The sequence below is a fragment of the Calidris pugnax genome, unplaced genomic scaffold (genome assembly GCF_001431845.1).
Source record: "Calidris pugnax isolate Ruff unplaced genomic scaffold, ASM143184v1 scaffold44, whole genome shotgun sequence".
Taxonomy (NCBI): domain Eukaryota; kingdom Metazoa; phylum Chordata; class Aves; order Charadriiformes; family Scolopacidae; genus Calidris; species Calidris pugnax.
The window spans coordinates 29,495,189-29,512,617 of NW_015094506.1; the positions used below are offsets into that span (position 1 = coordinate 29,495,189).

The window sequence follows — 17,429 nt, forward strand, 5'->3', positions numbered from 1 at the left end:
CGGGTGACTGGGGGGGGGGGGGGTGCAGGGGGAGAAATTTGAGGGTAATATAGTAAATGTCTTTTAGTAAGTAAAATCACACACAAAAAGGCAAAAAGGCAACTATTAACTGTCCTCTATCTACACTAGAGAAAGGACTAGAAGAAATCAGAAGTTAGTCAATTTGTGAAGAAAAGTTAACTCTAAAAATAGTGAGGGTCTTGAAAAGACAAGGAAATTGTTAGATCTCCTTCACAGAACAGGTTAGAGAGGTGTTCAAGGAGGTCTGGGTATATGTGGTCCTACCTCCATGTAGGCAGTGGCCTAGGTTGTCACTGAGCTTTCAAACAGCCCTGCACCTCTGTGCTTCTTTGATATCACGAATTCAAAGCAGAAACATATACCTACATTTCAGCTTTTTAAGGAGAACTACATGTCGATGGGGAAGAAGAAAAAGGAACTTATCAGAAACAAAATACTTGAAATGGTAACACAAACAGTAACTTCAGCTCAAAGAAGTAATGAACTCTGAATCACAAATATAAATTCTGTTTTGCAGTATGGAATTTTATCTGTGACATTTTCTAAAAGAACACAACACATTATCTTTGTGTAGTTTGGTTTGAAAAGGAAGAAAAATAAAAATTTTTGGAGAAACTAAACATTTTTGTAGAGAACTTAACAAAATTAGCAAATGAACTCTTTTGCCTGGGAAACTCCCTATGAAACTTCACAGCCAAAACTGAAACTCTATTGCTACAGTTCTATGTTAAAGTACTTCTGTGAAATCCTCTGTAAATGAACCATACCCAAGATATGATGAGTACTTGCCCATCTAAAATCCCAAAAGGACTGAAAGTCAGGACATACAGAGAAATCAGTTATGCTATATGTGCTAAATAGTCTTTTCAATGCTTTTCAAACCACTCTTTAGGCACATTGTCCTATATACTTTGAATCAGTTGAATAGGGACCTGCTGGAGAAAACATTTTCACAATTAATTTCTTGTTTGTTTGGGTATAATAGCATGTCATGAAATGCTCACTGAACATAATTAGCTCCTTTAGACTACTAATCCAAACCTTTTTGGATGAAAATACTGGCTCGCCAGATGGTGAGAAACAGCAGGATATCTCACCAACTGGGAAATCTGAGTTGAGGTTCACAGGCCACGGGACAGCAATGGCTGTACATGACAGAAAGGATACAGGAAGCCCCCAGGGGTAGGGAGCTAAGACTGCCAGTTAGGTGGCTTTTGCTAAACAAGCCACATAGTTCTTCCCTCTCTCACAGTAAAGACTTGTAGCGACTTGAGGTATGCACTCAGGTAGGAGACAAAGACACCCACTAAAAGGAGAGGGTCAGGTTAAACTGTACTCAGCTCACAGAGGTGGTCATTAGGAGACCACCACAGGTTGCTAATTCTTGTCTTTTCCCTCTTCCCACTCTTACTTCCCTCCCTTCGCTCCTCCCCTGTCCTTTGCCCAGTCTATCTCTCCGGTGCCACTATGGACAGCCAAAAGAACTACTACATGAAGAAATGTTCATGTAAGTGTAAACAAAATAAAACAAAACACAAAAAAATGGAAAGACACACTAATTTCTGCTATAGTAAACTGGCAGTGAACAACAGAAGAGAATATATTGCGCTGCATATTTGCTCATTTAGAATTTTGCATTAGGTTTTTTAAACAAAGAAAAAGCTTTCTGTGTGTCATTTCATTGCCGTGCAGCCTCTCAGCTGAGATTCTGTGCAGCGCTTAAGGGAAGGCACCTTTAACTGAGGCAGGTGGGGGAACAAAACTATAATTGAAAATCATTGTGTTTGTCCTGCAAACTAAAACTCTGACCAAAGCAGGCCACTGAGCTTAAGATGTCTTAACCAGATTCTGCAGCCAGAAATTAGAAGATATAAATCAGGCGGGTTGAGTCAGACTGAAACTTTCTCTGCAAATCCTTCTACCAACTGCTTCTGTAAGTTGCATGTTATTTTTTAAGGCAGGTAGGAATAAAACTGCTTCCTTAAGAAAGGTAAGGCAGCTCTATGAGTGAAGGGAGGGGCTGGCTGCTTCCAAAGGGCAGGAGAGCTGGAAGCCAAGGAAAGCAGCGCCGTGGGCAGGAGGTCCTGGTGTGGGTGCTCAGGGCCAGCAGGTGCACTCAGGGAACTGGCAAACCCCAAAATATAAAAGCCACTATAAGACCTACATATATCACCTCATTTAAACATAACTTTAATCACAGATGGAAACCAGCAAACATATTGTTCTAAGTTATTGCAAGTCCTCTCAGACAACTAGAAAAAAAGATCTCAAAGGGTTTCATTTTATCTGAACCTTTAATCTGAAAAAATAAGTTCAGAAAAAACATAGAGTGCAATAAGCTGGCAAAATTCTGAACAGAAAGTCAGTGTGACGCTTCGCCCAGGCCTAATTCGGGTGTCCCCTATGAGTGGATGCAGTTCAGGTCTGCATCACAGTCCTCACTGATGCACCTTTGCATCCTTGCCTACAGATCCACTGCCTGTCACTATAACGGCAGGGCACCCGTCTTAAGCCTACACCAAATCATGGCCTTCCTTTGTCTGTCTGTGAAGGGTTTATTGCACTTGTGGTGCTATAACCATAAAAATAATAACAATAATAAAAGTATTGGAAAAGGCTGATCTTCATTATATCTATCAAAAAACTCCAAAACTCTTGCTAAAGCATTACATTTTGCGAGTAAACAGCAGTATTTCATCTGTTTTCCACATAGTGACACCATTTAACTCACTTCCACATTTAATCCTTTATCTTTTCCTACTATTTTCTATTCTATCACTGAAAATGTTTTTTCTCCAGCAAACCTGTGGTGAAGAAGAATGTAAATTCTGCAGCAGCAGCAGGTAAATTAAAACATGGAAAGTTTTATGAATTAAATATGAAACTGGCTAATGCAATCAGTTCTGTACTATGTACATTATTTATTTTATTAAATTAATTTGACTCTAGCTCAGTTTCCAGGGTGCTAAGGTTTTCATATCAAAGACACAGTAGGGCACTGTAAGAGAAATGGGAGAACTGATGGCTTTGGAGCTGAGCAGACTGCATTTTGGGATTTCACAAAAGAGGCTGCTTGGGATTTTGGGATACACACATTTTGGATATATTGGCTACTTTGATAAACAGGATGATAGCTTACAATGTTGACATTTAATCTGTGAGCACTGGGCTACAAAACTAACACCTCAGAGAAGAGGAGGAGCAATTCACACTTTCTCATGTCATGATTTCAGTCATTCTGTGAACTAAGACATCACTGGAATGGTCACATTGCATTTCCATTTTGAAATCTCCTTTTGATGTATTATCCCCAAGGGATACTGTAACAGATGGCTATTCAACAAACATGCAGTCTTCCAACCCATACGCTTTTATCCCCAGCTACACTTCAGATACCAGTGAGGGAAAGTGTAAAAAATTACACAGTCCTACACCAGCAGGGGTTATAAAATTCTGCTCCTAAATTAATATAAATCCCCTTCAAATTATTTTTAAAAGCATTCTACTCAGTATATATTCACTGCTTTTTCAAGACTATCTTGCAGCTGATATAATTCTGTTCTTTGGAGACTGGCTATTTCTAAAAAAGCTACTTATATAATTAATCTGCTGACTGTCTATCCATACTCCTTCCCCAAACATAAACATTTCAAAATGTATTATATGGAAAATATGAAAGACCCATTTCCTGTTAAATAAATGTTGCTAATATTGTGTTCATATTTCTTATGAGGACTAATGGGACTATCACAGCACTTCTTCTTCCAAACAGAGAGGTCAGCTTCTTTAAACAATTTTCAAGGAATTGTAATCAGGATAAAACGCTTCCCAGCAGGAAACAGGCTGGCACAGAAATATTTGAAAAAATGTTTGCTGTGGGGAATAGAAGCTAAAGAATAGATGGCCGCAAGTTAGTACATTTCTAATGTATAATACATATGAGTGCATTTATTTCTAAAGAATAAGGATTATTTTCAGTGACCACAGCATGCAGGATATTTGAACACTCTTCACGGGAATGCATCAGTGATGTTAAGTTTTCTGGGATTCTGGATAGCTATTTATGGAGATTTGGATAAGTTTATCTCAATGCATGATAAAGATATGCATTTCTTTTACAATCACTTAAACAGAAAGTTTCTTGAATTATTTTCCTTATATTTTTACAGCACATAGTACAGCAAGGATATAAAAGTATGTTGCTCAATCTGACAGAATTAAAAGTAGGTGGATAAAGTGAAAGGGATAGCTGTAAGATTTTCATAAACCATGAGAACAGCTTCCCACTAAAACTATTTCAGATTGTCTTAAAAGAATGACTTGGAAGCTGTCAGAAAAATAAGAGGCAAACTGTATTATTAGATGGCAGCATGTCCCAATAGGGGAGGGTGCTACTGGAGCCAGGAGAGGTTTCTGCAGGACAGTTCTCCAGCTCCTGCTGCTGGGAACTTCAGTGAAATTCTAGTGGAGAACTGAGGACCTCTGCCTTGTACAAACACTGACTGCCATTCTATTTACATTTACCACCCTTCATTTTTAATTACATCATCTGTAATTGCTTGTTTGTATATAATTTATGTACTTTTATAATAATTCCTTAATAAATAATAACACTAATTATTCAGCAAAAATAAATCATGTCCCAGGTTAGAACATTCCTCCAAAATAACAGCTAAGATTCTAACCAAGGAGGAGCCCCTCAGATGACTGCTGAGAATATAGAAAATTATCAGACCTGAGATCAAAAGACATCTGATCTTTTAAAAGGTCTGCCTTTCAAAGAGAAAAGGGGAAGCTGTCAGCCACAACGGGCAACCACGGGCTGAAAAAAAAGCATCTGCATACAGTGGAGAAATGGAGAGCATTTAGAAATTACTGAGAAATCCTAAGCACAGTTAGAGCAGTATTCATGTATGTATTTTGGCTGTTGTGGCTCTAATAGTAAAAACTGACTAATTGTTACTAATAAATCCTAGTTAGTTAAGAGGCAGCTGCTTCTGAGTCCCCACACTACTATCAATGTGCCAAATGACAGGGGTGACTGAAAAATAATTTTGAGTCTATGTCTCAGCTGGGAGATCTGGGCACTTTCCAACCTAATATCTCAAGGCAAGTTTAAGCTACACAAAAGTGCATTCTTATGGCCATGGGTACGTAGGCCTCAGGGAAACTGCAACACATCCCACACTGGATGATCAGGAGACAAAGAGCACCGTCATGTCCCAAATTCCAGCTCCAACCTCAGGTCACATCACATCTAAAAGCCTGAAGAGTCATGCTTAAAATTGGTTCTCTCACTACTTTGTGCTTGATTATAAAGAATTCCCAAGCATGGTCACTGCTTATAAAAATGACAGAGGCCTCGAACCAAAGTTTTGTGATCCAAACTACATGTTGGTATTAGAATTCATGCCAAATATCAGTTATTATAAGTTTTATAAAGTATAGAAGATGTATAGAGTTTATAAAAGATGCCATTGTCCTACCCTTTTGTTTTCTATTTCATTCTCTCCTAGTTAATAAAAGCAGATGCTGTTTTTGTAAGGCTGAGCATAAAATAACATAATTTGACCAGGAGTCTGAACAGACAAAGCAAAGATTTTGCCAGAGTTAAAAGATATCCCAAGCAGAAAAGAAGGCATAGCAATATATAGGAAGGAATGAAATCAAACACTGGATCTGCACAACTGTGAAAAGCAGAGATAGATAGCTGAAGCTCTGCAGCATGCAGCAAGAACAGAGATGGTACAGACAGTTTTGCATTGAAAGATGAGGAGCTCTGACTTGACAAAGGGGAAAAAAAACAGACAATCAGAGATCAAGAGTATTCATTACATATGATGTAGGCTTCAGTTATTATTTTGTAATATTTGTTAAACCACAGCAGTGGTTTAGCCAGACTCAGGATAAGAAATTTGTTCCTGACCTTTGACATTTGCAATTATAGAAAAGGTTAACCATGACTGAGACTGCAAACAATATTAAATAAATGAGTTGAGCTATATTTTGCAAGGGCAAATGGACAGTTCAGAGCCCTGCACAGTTTAGGAAAATGGGCCAAATACAGGAAAATGTGAATTCAGCCTCAGAAGTGCATCACGTTTCCTCTGAAAAACAGAAATAAATACTTCCTAAGAATAACCAGGAAAGTGATAATATAGGAAGGAATCTAGAATTTGTTTCTGTTAGCAAATTATATTGAGTTCAGCTGAAATGCAACAGTGCCAATACAATTTTGCTATTTTGTGTGTACATAAATATCCTCTTTTGCAACACTTAACAGGGAGGGATCTTCCCTACTTAACTTTAGTAGAACTGCTAGAAAACTGGCTGCAGGCGTAAACAGCTTGACAGTGGAATGGCTGACAGTGCCATAGAGACTGGATTCCTCTCATCTGACAGGAGCTGCCTAACCTATATTAGTCACTGAGTGTCCTGTTCCTCTACTTCTGGAGGATGAATCACCCATCCATCTAAAATCCCTGGGTTTTGATGGGATGAATCATCTTCTAGAGGTGGAAGAGGTGAAAAGGTGGATCCTAGATGACTATTTGAAGTTAGCATTCAACTTCCAAATTAATGTAGCCAAAGCACAAGCCTGTGACCTAAAAATTATAAAAAAAATAAATCAGGATATAATTAACATCCTTTGCCTGAACCCCAAAGTAATCCAATTAAAACAGTGTAACCAGCAACAGTATAAAAAGTCTTCTGTGACTCCGTGAATGCATAGCCAGACACAAAATGCATGCATTTCACATAAATATGTGAGCAATGTGGCTACCAGAGGGGCAAGGAGTTCACAGAGGATATACAAGATATATAAGTGATGTTAAAGAGAACAAGGGAAGCTGCATACAGGCTTACTTTACTGATGGACATGACATTCTTAAGAATATCAACATATCACTATAAGTATTCAAAACACTTTCAAACTCAAAGGCTAAGATACCACACCTTCCTTACCTTTGCAATTTTTATACAGCAGGAGTAGTAGCAGTCAGACTAGATCAGTGTACAAAATTTCACTGTATGCTGAAAAAAATAACCATAGAATCATAGAACATTCTCAGTTGGAAGAGATCCATGAGGATAAAGTCCAACTCCTGACTCCACAAAAGTTAAACTGTGTATCTAAAAGCATTAAACAAACACTTCTCGAACACCTACAGGATCTGGGGCCATGACTGCTTTCTTTGGGAGAGTGTTCCACTGCTTACCCACCCTCCCAGTTAAGAACTTTTTCCTAATACCCAATCTGAACTTCACCTGATGCAGCTTTCAGCCATTCCCTCACACCCTATCACTGAACACCAGAGAGGAGATCAGCCCCTCCATCTGCTACCCATCATGAGGAAGTTGTTGACAGCAATGAGGTCACCCTTCAGTCTCCTCTTCTCTAAGCTGAACAAACCAAGTATCCTCAGCTGCTCCTCACAACTCATGCCCTCTGGTCTTTTCACCACCTTTGTTGCCCTCCTTTGGACATAGTGAAAGATTTTTATATCCTTCTTATACTATAGAGCCCAAAACTGCACATAGTACTAAAGGTGATACTGTACCAATGCTGTATAAATTAATATTCATGTGAATTTGCAAATACAAGAAAATGTTAAGGTTTGAAAAACATAAACAAAAAATATTCCTAAAGGAATACAAGATTGTATGTCCCATAGCCACTTTTAAAATACATGCTATTGAGTGTGTTTGGAAGCTTGCTAAACAGAATGGAGAAAATGAGGTAAGGTATACTTCTCCTTTGAAACCTCATCTTACTCAAAGGTGTAAACAAATCTGGACAAAATTGTTTACCTGCAAATATCTTCAAACTTTATTGAGTTTGGAAAAATGTCAAAAAAATCTTGGAATGGATTCACAGTCCTAGATAAAATGCCTGTCAGAACTTTCTTATTCTGATATTTGTAGCTAAAATATATGTAAATTAACAATATTATAATACAATTTAAAGCACAGATTTTTCTTTTAACACTTTTAGAAGATAAACAAAAAGCAAAAAGTCAGAAATTTAAAATTTGATATTTTACTAAAATGTTACTGCTACATATCCACAAATAACAGAATTTTTTAAAAGCTTCTAAATATTTATATCAAGCAACATTTCCTTTCTTATGTTTTCATTCTGCTAGAAAACATACTTTTTAATTCTAAACTGAATTTAGATAGGACACATTTTCCAATATATGCAAATCCAGCATTATCACACTGTGCATTGTTAAATAATGTTTCAGTAGATCTTGTAGAACTGCAGCAATGGCAGTATAAACCTCTTCTATACAACTGAGATAAATAAATCTCTGGAGAAGGCAGAATATTCTTTTCTATTGCTGTAAATATGGAAATGTATTAAACTTCTGAACTAAGATTTGGTTCAGGAAAATGCTAAGTACTTACTTTCACTATCTGCTAAGATAAAGTTTAGTATGAATCATGTGCACTTTAAACAGTACTGACAAGAACAATGTATTATTAAGCATTGCACTCTGCCATGGCAAATAATATTTATCTGACAAAATATAACTACTGACTGACATTTTCTATATTAATGTCATGTTTCATCATTTTAGAAAATGTATTTTCTTAATTCCTACAGAGTGCCCAAGGTGTATGCAGCTTTAGCAAATGTGTGAACATACACTGTCTGTTCTGAATATCTCACAGGCTGACTCACATTGGAGAACATAATACTCAGGGAGTTAAATGTAAGTTATACAAAGTAAAAAGGGGAAATTAAAAAGTAGTAAATATCTGTAATGTAAAGTCACAATGTAAAATGAAAAAAGTGACTCTTCAGAGAGAACTTAGTGGAAAAAACTGAGAACCATAGGCAATATTTGAAAATTAGCCCACAAGCCCTCCGAACTTCTAACAGCCCAAACTGAATTCTTAATCTCAAGATCTGAGAACTGCTACTTCCATTAGGAATAATGAGAAGTGTTTCTCAAGAGACAGTTGGACAACAGAGTTCCCTTTCTTCCTGTAGTTCAAGATATGTGACTAAAAACTGACTATTCTTCCATTTCAGCAACTGAAAGTATTGAAAAGGGGGGCGGGGGGGGAAGGAAAAATGGCTGGTGGATTCAGAAAGCTGCTTACTAACTTAAAAGTCAACTAATGCAATTCATATGATTTAAAAAAAAACAAACAACTGAGATCAATCTCTTTTAAGAAGACAGGAAATATATGAAATTACTTGTAAAAAAAAGTATTTTCTTTTGTTTCTGGAAAAGATGAAAGAAAGGAAAAAGGGAAGGCGACAGAAAAACAGGGAAAAAAATAGAAAGTGGAATAGTTTTTTTATAAATGCAGGACTTAAGAGTGGATATTAGCTTCAGAGTTCACTACCACTGCAGTAAATATTCTGACTTTCTTTGGAAGATTCATCAATGGAAAGAATCGGGTATGCAGCATTGCTGACAGTTATACCTCTTAGTAAGTGCTTTCTTACAACTACAAACTTAAATGTACACCTTACCTTACTTCTCCATTATTTATAAAATCTTTTTGCACAGTATTTTTTTGCAATGGCGTTTTTGAGCTTATGGGTAAGCATTCTCAAGCATTTTTAGTTTATCAAGATTTTCATGCCTACCACAAAACCAGTACATATAATTTCCAGATGCAGAGCTGACCACAGTGCTTGCCTTGGGACAGTCTATTAGGCTGCACTTGAAAGCCAACACTGGGAATTTGACAAACGTGTCAGAAAAACCAAGAGTGAAATCATTAAATATATGGATATCCATATATTTAATGCAAGATTAATGTGGAGGAAAGGTGCTCATTTGACAGTTGTCAAGTGTCAGTTCCAGAAAAACTAGAGAACACGCATTAGCAATGCTAAATCTATATGGAGCTTATACTCTTGGGAGCATACAGCAATTGCCACATTCAGTAATGAAAAATAATTCAATATCTGCAGTGCTTTACTTCATTGTCTTCTCTGCTGAGATGTCTAAGAGCACAACACGATGCTAGTTTTATATTTTCAGTGATCTTGAAAGTTTTGTATGAAGTAAGTTGGGAGAGCAGGGGTTATTTAAAGAAGAGAGTATCTTAAGCGTAAAACATCCTGCAATCACATAATCTTTTACATCTTTTGTACATGAGGAAAATGTTTTAAGACATGATATGCCTCTCACATAGTTTTTGATGGTTTTGTCTGTTTGCTTGTTTTCCCACAGTGAAATCCCTTGCACACATTTTCACAATCCTTTCAATATACCTTCTATCATTACAGGAGCTGAAATGTCTTTGTGCTGCTACTAAATATGCAGTCCTGAAGGGCTGCTGCTGCAGCTGCCTACTCACAGGCTGCACCAGCATTGAACTCAGTCAGGATGTTTTTTCAAATGCTTTGAAATACCTTGAAATAGAGAAGGTATTATAGAAAAGCAAACTCTTTTCTATTTCATCCATGTAAACAGAAATCTATAGTGTCTTCTGCTGTGAACTAACAAAGGCTGCTAGGTGTGACAGAAGAAATGCCTTTCAGGAGACCCATCATGAGAGTGAACCCTTTCAAATGTATCTAGGGTTGCTCAGATGCTCAGGAAAAGAAGTAGCCATGAGTATTCATACAGCTTATTTCAAAAAAAAAGATGAAAGCTAGGATGAGTAAAACATCAAACTAGTTGAGATTGCACATGGCCTGAAAGACAATTTTTAACTTATTATCAAACAATCCTGTAAACCTTACCTCAGTCTGCGACTAAGTATGAAAGAGTGTATACTGATAGGAATGAATTAGGAGTGAAAGTATAACAAAAAGCCATAATCAAACTGAAAAAGTCCATAATTGATTTTTTAAAATAATGACAAATAAACTTTTGAAAATAAAAATATTTTTAAAAGCCTTTATCCTAAGAGACTCTCTGCGAGTTTTATTCAGGTAGCCTAATATAAGCTGTTATTATTAGAAAATATTTTTCCCTTTATATAACTGCATTAGCAATGCCATACTAAGTGTATTGCTGATTAATTACCCAGAACCCTAAGGGACTTTCAGTTTATTGTTTCATGCTTGATATTGTACCTATAATCAACTAAAACAACTGCAAATGCATTTGCAATTTGCCAGCTGTTTTCATTTTTAGCTCATGATGCACAGAGGCTGTGAATTATAATAGTTCAGAATATAATAGTTCAGAAACTACAAGAATTTGTAACATACAGAACTGAAAGAATGCAAGGGAATGTATTCTGCTTTGGATATGTAATGCTTTTTTGGTACTATAAAAGCATGTACAATCAATTATAAGTTTTAGAATTAGCCCTAAGAACTGGGAGATGTTCCTCACTGGCAAAGTGCTACCTCTGACTATGGTAGTTTGAAGGACAGGTTCTTACTATACAAACAGCAATATTATTTCTTCGTCTATGTATTTAGCACTTACATGCCCCAAATCAACATCAGAATAAATGAGGAAACCTCTAAATATCAAGCAAGAACAAGATTCTTCTGGTGCATGACTGTGTGACAAAGATACGATCTCTTTCTCTGAAGACTCTGCCAGCCCTGGGCAGATGGAGCATGGCAGGGGCCGGAGATAGGCATGGCAGGGTGAGCTGTGTGCCGTCCCTCGCTGGGGACAGTCTGTGGTGCTATGAGCCTGCAGCATAGCGTCAGCAGGAAAAATCTGCTGGGGGATGAAGTCCTGACCTCACTGAACCCTCTGGCAAAATTCCCAGTTAGCTTCACAGAGACAAGATTTTCCCCAAGTTTTTATTACTTTAACGTACTGTACAAACCAGGCACAAGATCAACCCATTCTAGCTTACAAAAGGATTTTTGTTTCCCTGACTTAGGTAATCAAGATATAGCAAATATCCCAGACCTCAACAGAAATAACAAATTATTTTTAGAATTGGAATATATCTTTATATCGATATTGGATAGAAAAATGCTATGCAAAATCTCAAAGAATTTGTTTAATGTCATTAATGTGCTTTCACTGAAAGTCCACTTAATGCCAGAGCTTAATTTGCACTTTTACTGAAATTTCAAGACAATTACAATACTGTAAAAAAGAGGTATCTTTTGTTGAGTTCCAAATTTAATGGAAAACAAATCCCAAGTTTTTCTTTCATTGCAGATAAGACATGAAATCTAAAGCTACCAGTCATTAATGCTATGTAACACTTATTCTATGAAAAGTTTAAATTAGTCTCCAGAAAGCTGGCACCATTCCATTTTAAAGACATAATTTAATTTTTTATTTCAAAATCTATAAGCAGCATCTCTGTATTCTTTTTTTCATATGAAACTTTGATAGTTTTAGTCCCTTACGAATCTCATTTTAAAATACATGCATTTAAATTCCAATTGGGCATTTCTCCAGAGAGCTAGGAAGAAAGGCTTTAAAGTGGAATTCTGACAGTAGAACAAACCTAATTTTTTTATTCCCAAGATAACTGAATATATTTTTTTTATCTTTTCCAGATATCACTCATATCTGCTACTGTCTCTAATGGTAGACAGCACTATTTCTCCTTAGATTATAGCATTTTCTTTTCAGAAAAAGCACCTACCTGTTCTGACAAAAACTCTCTGAAGAATAATCAAACTCCATATTTATCAAATGTATCAACGCTTTGTTTCACCTAGAGGTGTTATACTATTGTTAGTTTTGTATCACTACTGTTCATTACTGTTTTAAGACAGTCTCAAGAGCACAGGATGGAAATGATCAATAATGAAACCATCATGTGTAACAGAAGGCATCAGATTATCAAGTCCTGTTGAAAAAGGAGTATCATTTGAATTATACAGATTTATAATGTTGACGTTTGCTAAATTTATTTTACTTCGATATTAGACATTGAGTTGGAAGAATTTATTCACTGTTTTGTTTGGACGGTAAGTGCACTAGTTGTTTAATTATGCATCATAAAGTCAAGTCAGATTTTCAACAGATCAGTCATCCTCTTTTGTATCTTGGATTCTATTAAAATAGTATGTCTGCTCTGACCTCACACATTTGGACAAGAAACACAAAAATTCAGATTTTCAAAAGCAGAAGAGATTGTACTTCATTCTTTGTTTCCGAGCTTACAAACACAAGATACTTTATAACTGGACCTACCTGGAGGTAACAGTACTCAAGGAGCATTTGCTATGTGTTTAACATTGATTTTATAATGTATCATCTGTCTATCTCAACTCTTCTGTCTCTGTAGAACTTATCACAGGAAAAGATTCAAAATTCCAATTATATTCTGATTTTTTTTTCTTTTTTTTTCTTTTTTCAAAATCTTTGAGGAAAAATTCATTGAATAAAGTAAGTGGATGTGCACTATCCTGTGTAACCCTAGGAATATGTTAGATTTTTTCAGAGTACCAGGAAGATATCCTCTTAAGAAGCACGGATTTATGCTAGTAGGATAAAAGCCAGTTCTAGAGGTTAAGTTTGGTTTCACAGGATTTGTCTCTCAGGTTATAATTTCAATGGCCCGGTGTGCTGTTTGGGCCAGAGCTCTTTTTGATGGATAAAATCCTAATAACTTGAGACATAGCAACAAGGTTAAAGCTAAGGTTACTGTGCTGTTCTAGTTCAGGTAGTGAGAGATTCACTAAAAATCTGCAAGTCAGGGAGAATGCAAAGGCTCAGCTGGCAGTCGATAATTTTTTTTTTCTTCTCTACAAAGTTTGCAGTTTTTTTCTATATATAACCAATCTATTGCAAAGTGATGAAGAACTAAGATTTCACACACTTAAAGACAGCAAGTGATAAATTGAAATGACATGGTTCTGTTGCTAGTTTACTGCTGAAGTAATCCAAACACCTTTTTAGTTTTTGTTACTGTCAAATTAATTTGTGTAAAATGTGCCAGGAGAGAGCTCTGAAAGCAAACCAGGGAAGATAGATATCCTATTATATTTTTCTTCTTTTTTTAGTGCATGACTTACTTCAGGCTGCTACATTTCCTAAAACTTCAAACTGAAACACAGATGTGAAATAAGGTTTTCTATACAACCCACATTGCATGTAAATGCAAATAAAAATGATCAAAACAATATCTTTATTTTTTTTTTAAAGATCTAGTTCAAACATGAGATGAATGCTACAACAGAAATACAAGGTTTCTTTCTGCTATCATGTGAACCGTACTTTAATCTATTTGATACCTTTATCTTAAAAATAATTTTTTCTTTGGCATAAAGAACAACGTTAGAATCTTCCTTGAAATTAGTGCCTAGTTTTCTTAGACACCGAAATCCTTTTCTATCAACATGAATAAAACCTTTCTTTGGTTCAACCAGGAAAAGAATTATAATTACTTCTGGTTTTATGCATGAAAACTTCAGCTAATCCCTTCAGTACCATCCTGGATTACTTCTTTGTCCTAATTCAAACATAAGAAAATAGAGAATGACACTGTGATAAAGATAATGAGAGTGATCCAGGAGAGCGAACTTAACCTCAAATACTTAGTATTTGAACATTTTTCAGGTTCTAGTTTTCCACAAAGAAATACATCCTTAGAGTTCATAAAGCACACAAAGATTTAGAGGATATATAGAGATACCCTGAAAGGCCATTGGCAGCAGCATCTCTGAAAGAGAAAGGTGGCCATAAAGTGTACTGATACAGCAGGATCTGCTTTGGTCTATGTGCAGTGGAAAGCAGAAAAAGTTTACTTTTGAACATCTTTTCAAGGGAAGACTGAATATTAGATAAAGAATTAAATATAAGCTTTATGGTAGTAACTTTTCTGTCTGGTTCCTACAGACTCACCGCATATGTGAATAATCCTTTGCTTTGAAGACAATATTTTTCAAACATTTGAATCAGTCCAGCCCTAACCTACTTACAGACAGTTAGCCTCTTGGCTATCATATGCTAAAAAGAGTATCTGCAGCCCAGAGATCCCATCCAAGAGCATTTAGATCACCAAGTTTCTGAAGGCTATATATGGATATATCAAGTTCTTTGTGATTGACATAGAAATGTCATGAATACATACTAATATTCAGAAACACGTATATATACAACAATGGAGCTTTAAATTAATGCAGTAGGGTGACAGATTTTGGAAATCTTGCTGGAATATTAAACAGATTACGAGGACATGAGTCATAGCTCTGAGAGCGGAGATTTCAAATGTCACAGCCATGAAGCTGCTAGGGCCTGGCTGGGCAAGCGCTGAGTACCTTCCTCCTGAGGCTAATCGGCTTGGACTGTGCTCAGCATGACAAGGAAGGTGACTTTGCACCTGGCAGACGAGATGTGCATTGTTTAAGCACATAAAAAAAGACTTGACTTTTAAGTTAGGCTAGTTTCTCATTAGACAATTACAGAACTTTGTTTATAACTTACATACTAAAACCCATTTCTTGGACAAGAAGATTCTGTTGTAGAAACCATACCTGGTTTGCACTGGAATGTGTACAACTTAATGGGGCTAATAGTGTTGCCGACTTCAAACGACACCAGTAATTCCTAGCACTCATCAACATAAAGAAAGAATGAGCTACAGATTGTAAATAAACACACTTACCACTGCTGCTACTTCAAATTGAGATACTGTGACTTACAAAATATTAACAGGAAATTTCTCTCTAAGAGTAGCTAACAGTGGACTGCATATAGAAAAATATAAGACAGTCCTTACTGCAATCCAGAGCAATTAAAAGACATTTTTCCTTTCTCCTAGCATCCATCATTCAATGTAAGCATGAAGATTGAATTCCTCATTCTAATTTTTTGTCTTGTTCAATCTAATTATTTGTCATTTAACAGTTAATTGCTTTGTAATAATACCAAACTTGACTTTAATCCAAAATACAATTGATACTTTGAAAATTGACGTGAAAAAACATTCACTTGGATGCTACAAACATTGTAATAGGTATCAATAACTAGGAAGAGTAGACTTACTCTCTACATGACTCCATTCACTAAGTATAATCAGATCTTATGTTAATTAGGGAATGTTTTCAGTTGTGACCTTACACTTTCATTGAAACAAGTAAAATTGTGTGGGCCTCCAAAATTAATTGACTATAAGTAACAGCTGAAAATGTATAAGACCTAACAGCATATTTGAGTACAGATCTCATGTACATGAAGCTGTTTCTCAAGTGCTGTAATACAGGACCTACCAGAAAACAATACATATCTGAGTGACAACAATACATTGAGTTTGGCAAAGGGGAGTGTTTTATCTGTTTGCAGCTTGAGGATACAGAGACCACAGCAGCTGCAGCAATATCAGGAATGTTTTGGGGGAGCATGTATACTTTTACTCCAAAGTGCATGTCCATTTTGGCAATATTCAGTAATCAATTTATCTAATTTCTCTGATCATTATCTAATTTATCTGATCATTGATCTAATCAATAAAATTGTAAAAAACATCCTCTGGTTTGTTCTAAGCCTCTGAAATATGAAGGTAGCTATTACTATAGGTGGAACCATAAGCTGCCAAGCAGCAGTCATGGAGAATTTTGTAGGCAGTTACTTCTTCTGATCCTTCTCCTTTTCCAGTGTATTACACCTTGTTTTGGTCATAGGCTTCCCCTGACTTTCATTAGATATAGCGTGTATATGGCCAAAATTCAATGTTGGATACCAGTTTCACATCTGTTACAGAGTCCTCCAAGAGTCTGTTATTTTGGCATCTAAATTATACAAATCTTTATATAAGATGAAAATTAAACCTGAATTTTAATTTGTATAATAGGAAAATATGTGAATATAATCAGACATAACATGGAATTAAAAATATTAAACTGTTAGAAAGTTAGGACTTCTATACTTTCTGTTACTTCTTTTATGCATTTTTAGTAGGAGGAACCTGAGCTTTTGGCTTTAAAACTTCTGACAGGCTTAACCACAAAAAAACCTGAGACCCACTAAGGTGATCCAAAAGTAAAATTGGGAAGGATTGTAGCTCTTCAGTTTCCTCTCTCGGCTGTGTACCAAGCCAAAGCCATATTCTACAAGCAATAACACTGGCAACATTGACTAAAGGTTTTAATAAGTTCTAACTGTGAAATATTGGATAAGTACCACTTAACATACATTAATCCAATGGCTGTAAAGCAGTGATTGCGGGGACTGTTTACTACGCTCTTAAGACACACAATGTAGTGACTCTTTCAGAAAATACTCAGTAACTCATTTTATCATCACAAAATAGTGAAAGGTTTTGGGTGTTTTTTCTTATTTCTTCGACTGGTGCTGCGTAGATTTTCGTTATTAAAATTGTATGACTTCCACAAGAAGTGGAAGTGTTATTCTGTGGAACAGTAGATTTTTCTTTCTTTCTTCCTCTTTCTTTCTGATTATTGATCCATTATCGATCCAAGATCCATGCTTGTAAAGTACAAATTATTCATCATCTTCAGATTTCTATCTTTGGTAGTGAAGAAATACCACAACTAA

The 17,429-nt window shown here is 36.1% G+C and overlaps 1 protein-coding gene across 3 annotated transcripts in view; it reads right to left on the minus strand.

Annotated features, from left to right (window-relative positions):
• Positions 1-17,429, minus strand: part of IMMP2L (inner mitochondrial membrane peptidase subunit 2) — a 473,407-nt gene that overhangs the window by 78,621 nt on the left and 377,357 nt on the right. Inside the window, exons 6-7 of one of the 3 annotated variants that reach the window (XM_014964184.1) lie at positions 6,988-7,056; positions 284-408 (exon numbers count right to left, since the gene is read on the minus strand). The exons of 1 other annotated variant lie outside the window; for it this stretch is intronic. In XM_014964184.1, coding sequence (XP_014819670.1) covers positions 7,027-7,056 — 30 coding nt within the window. In that variant the 3' untranslated portion in view covers positions 284-408; positions 6,988-7,026. Of the gene's footprint in view, positions 1-283; positions 409-6,987; positions 7,057-17,429 lie in introns of those variants that run through there. One more of the 3 variants, XM_014964183.1, reaches the window with a different exon arrangement.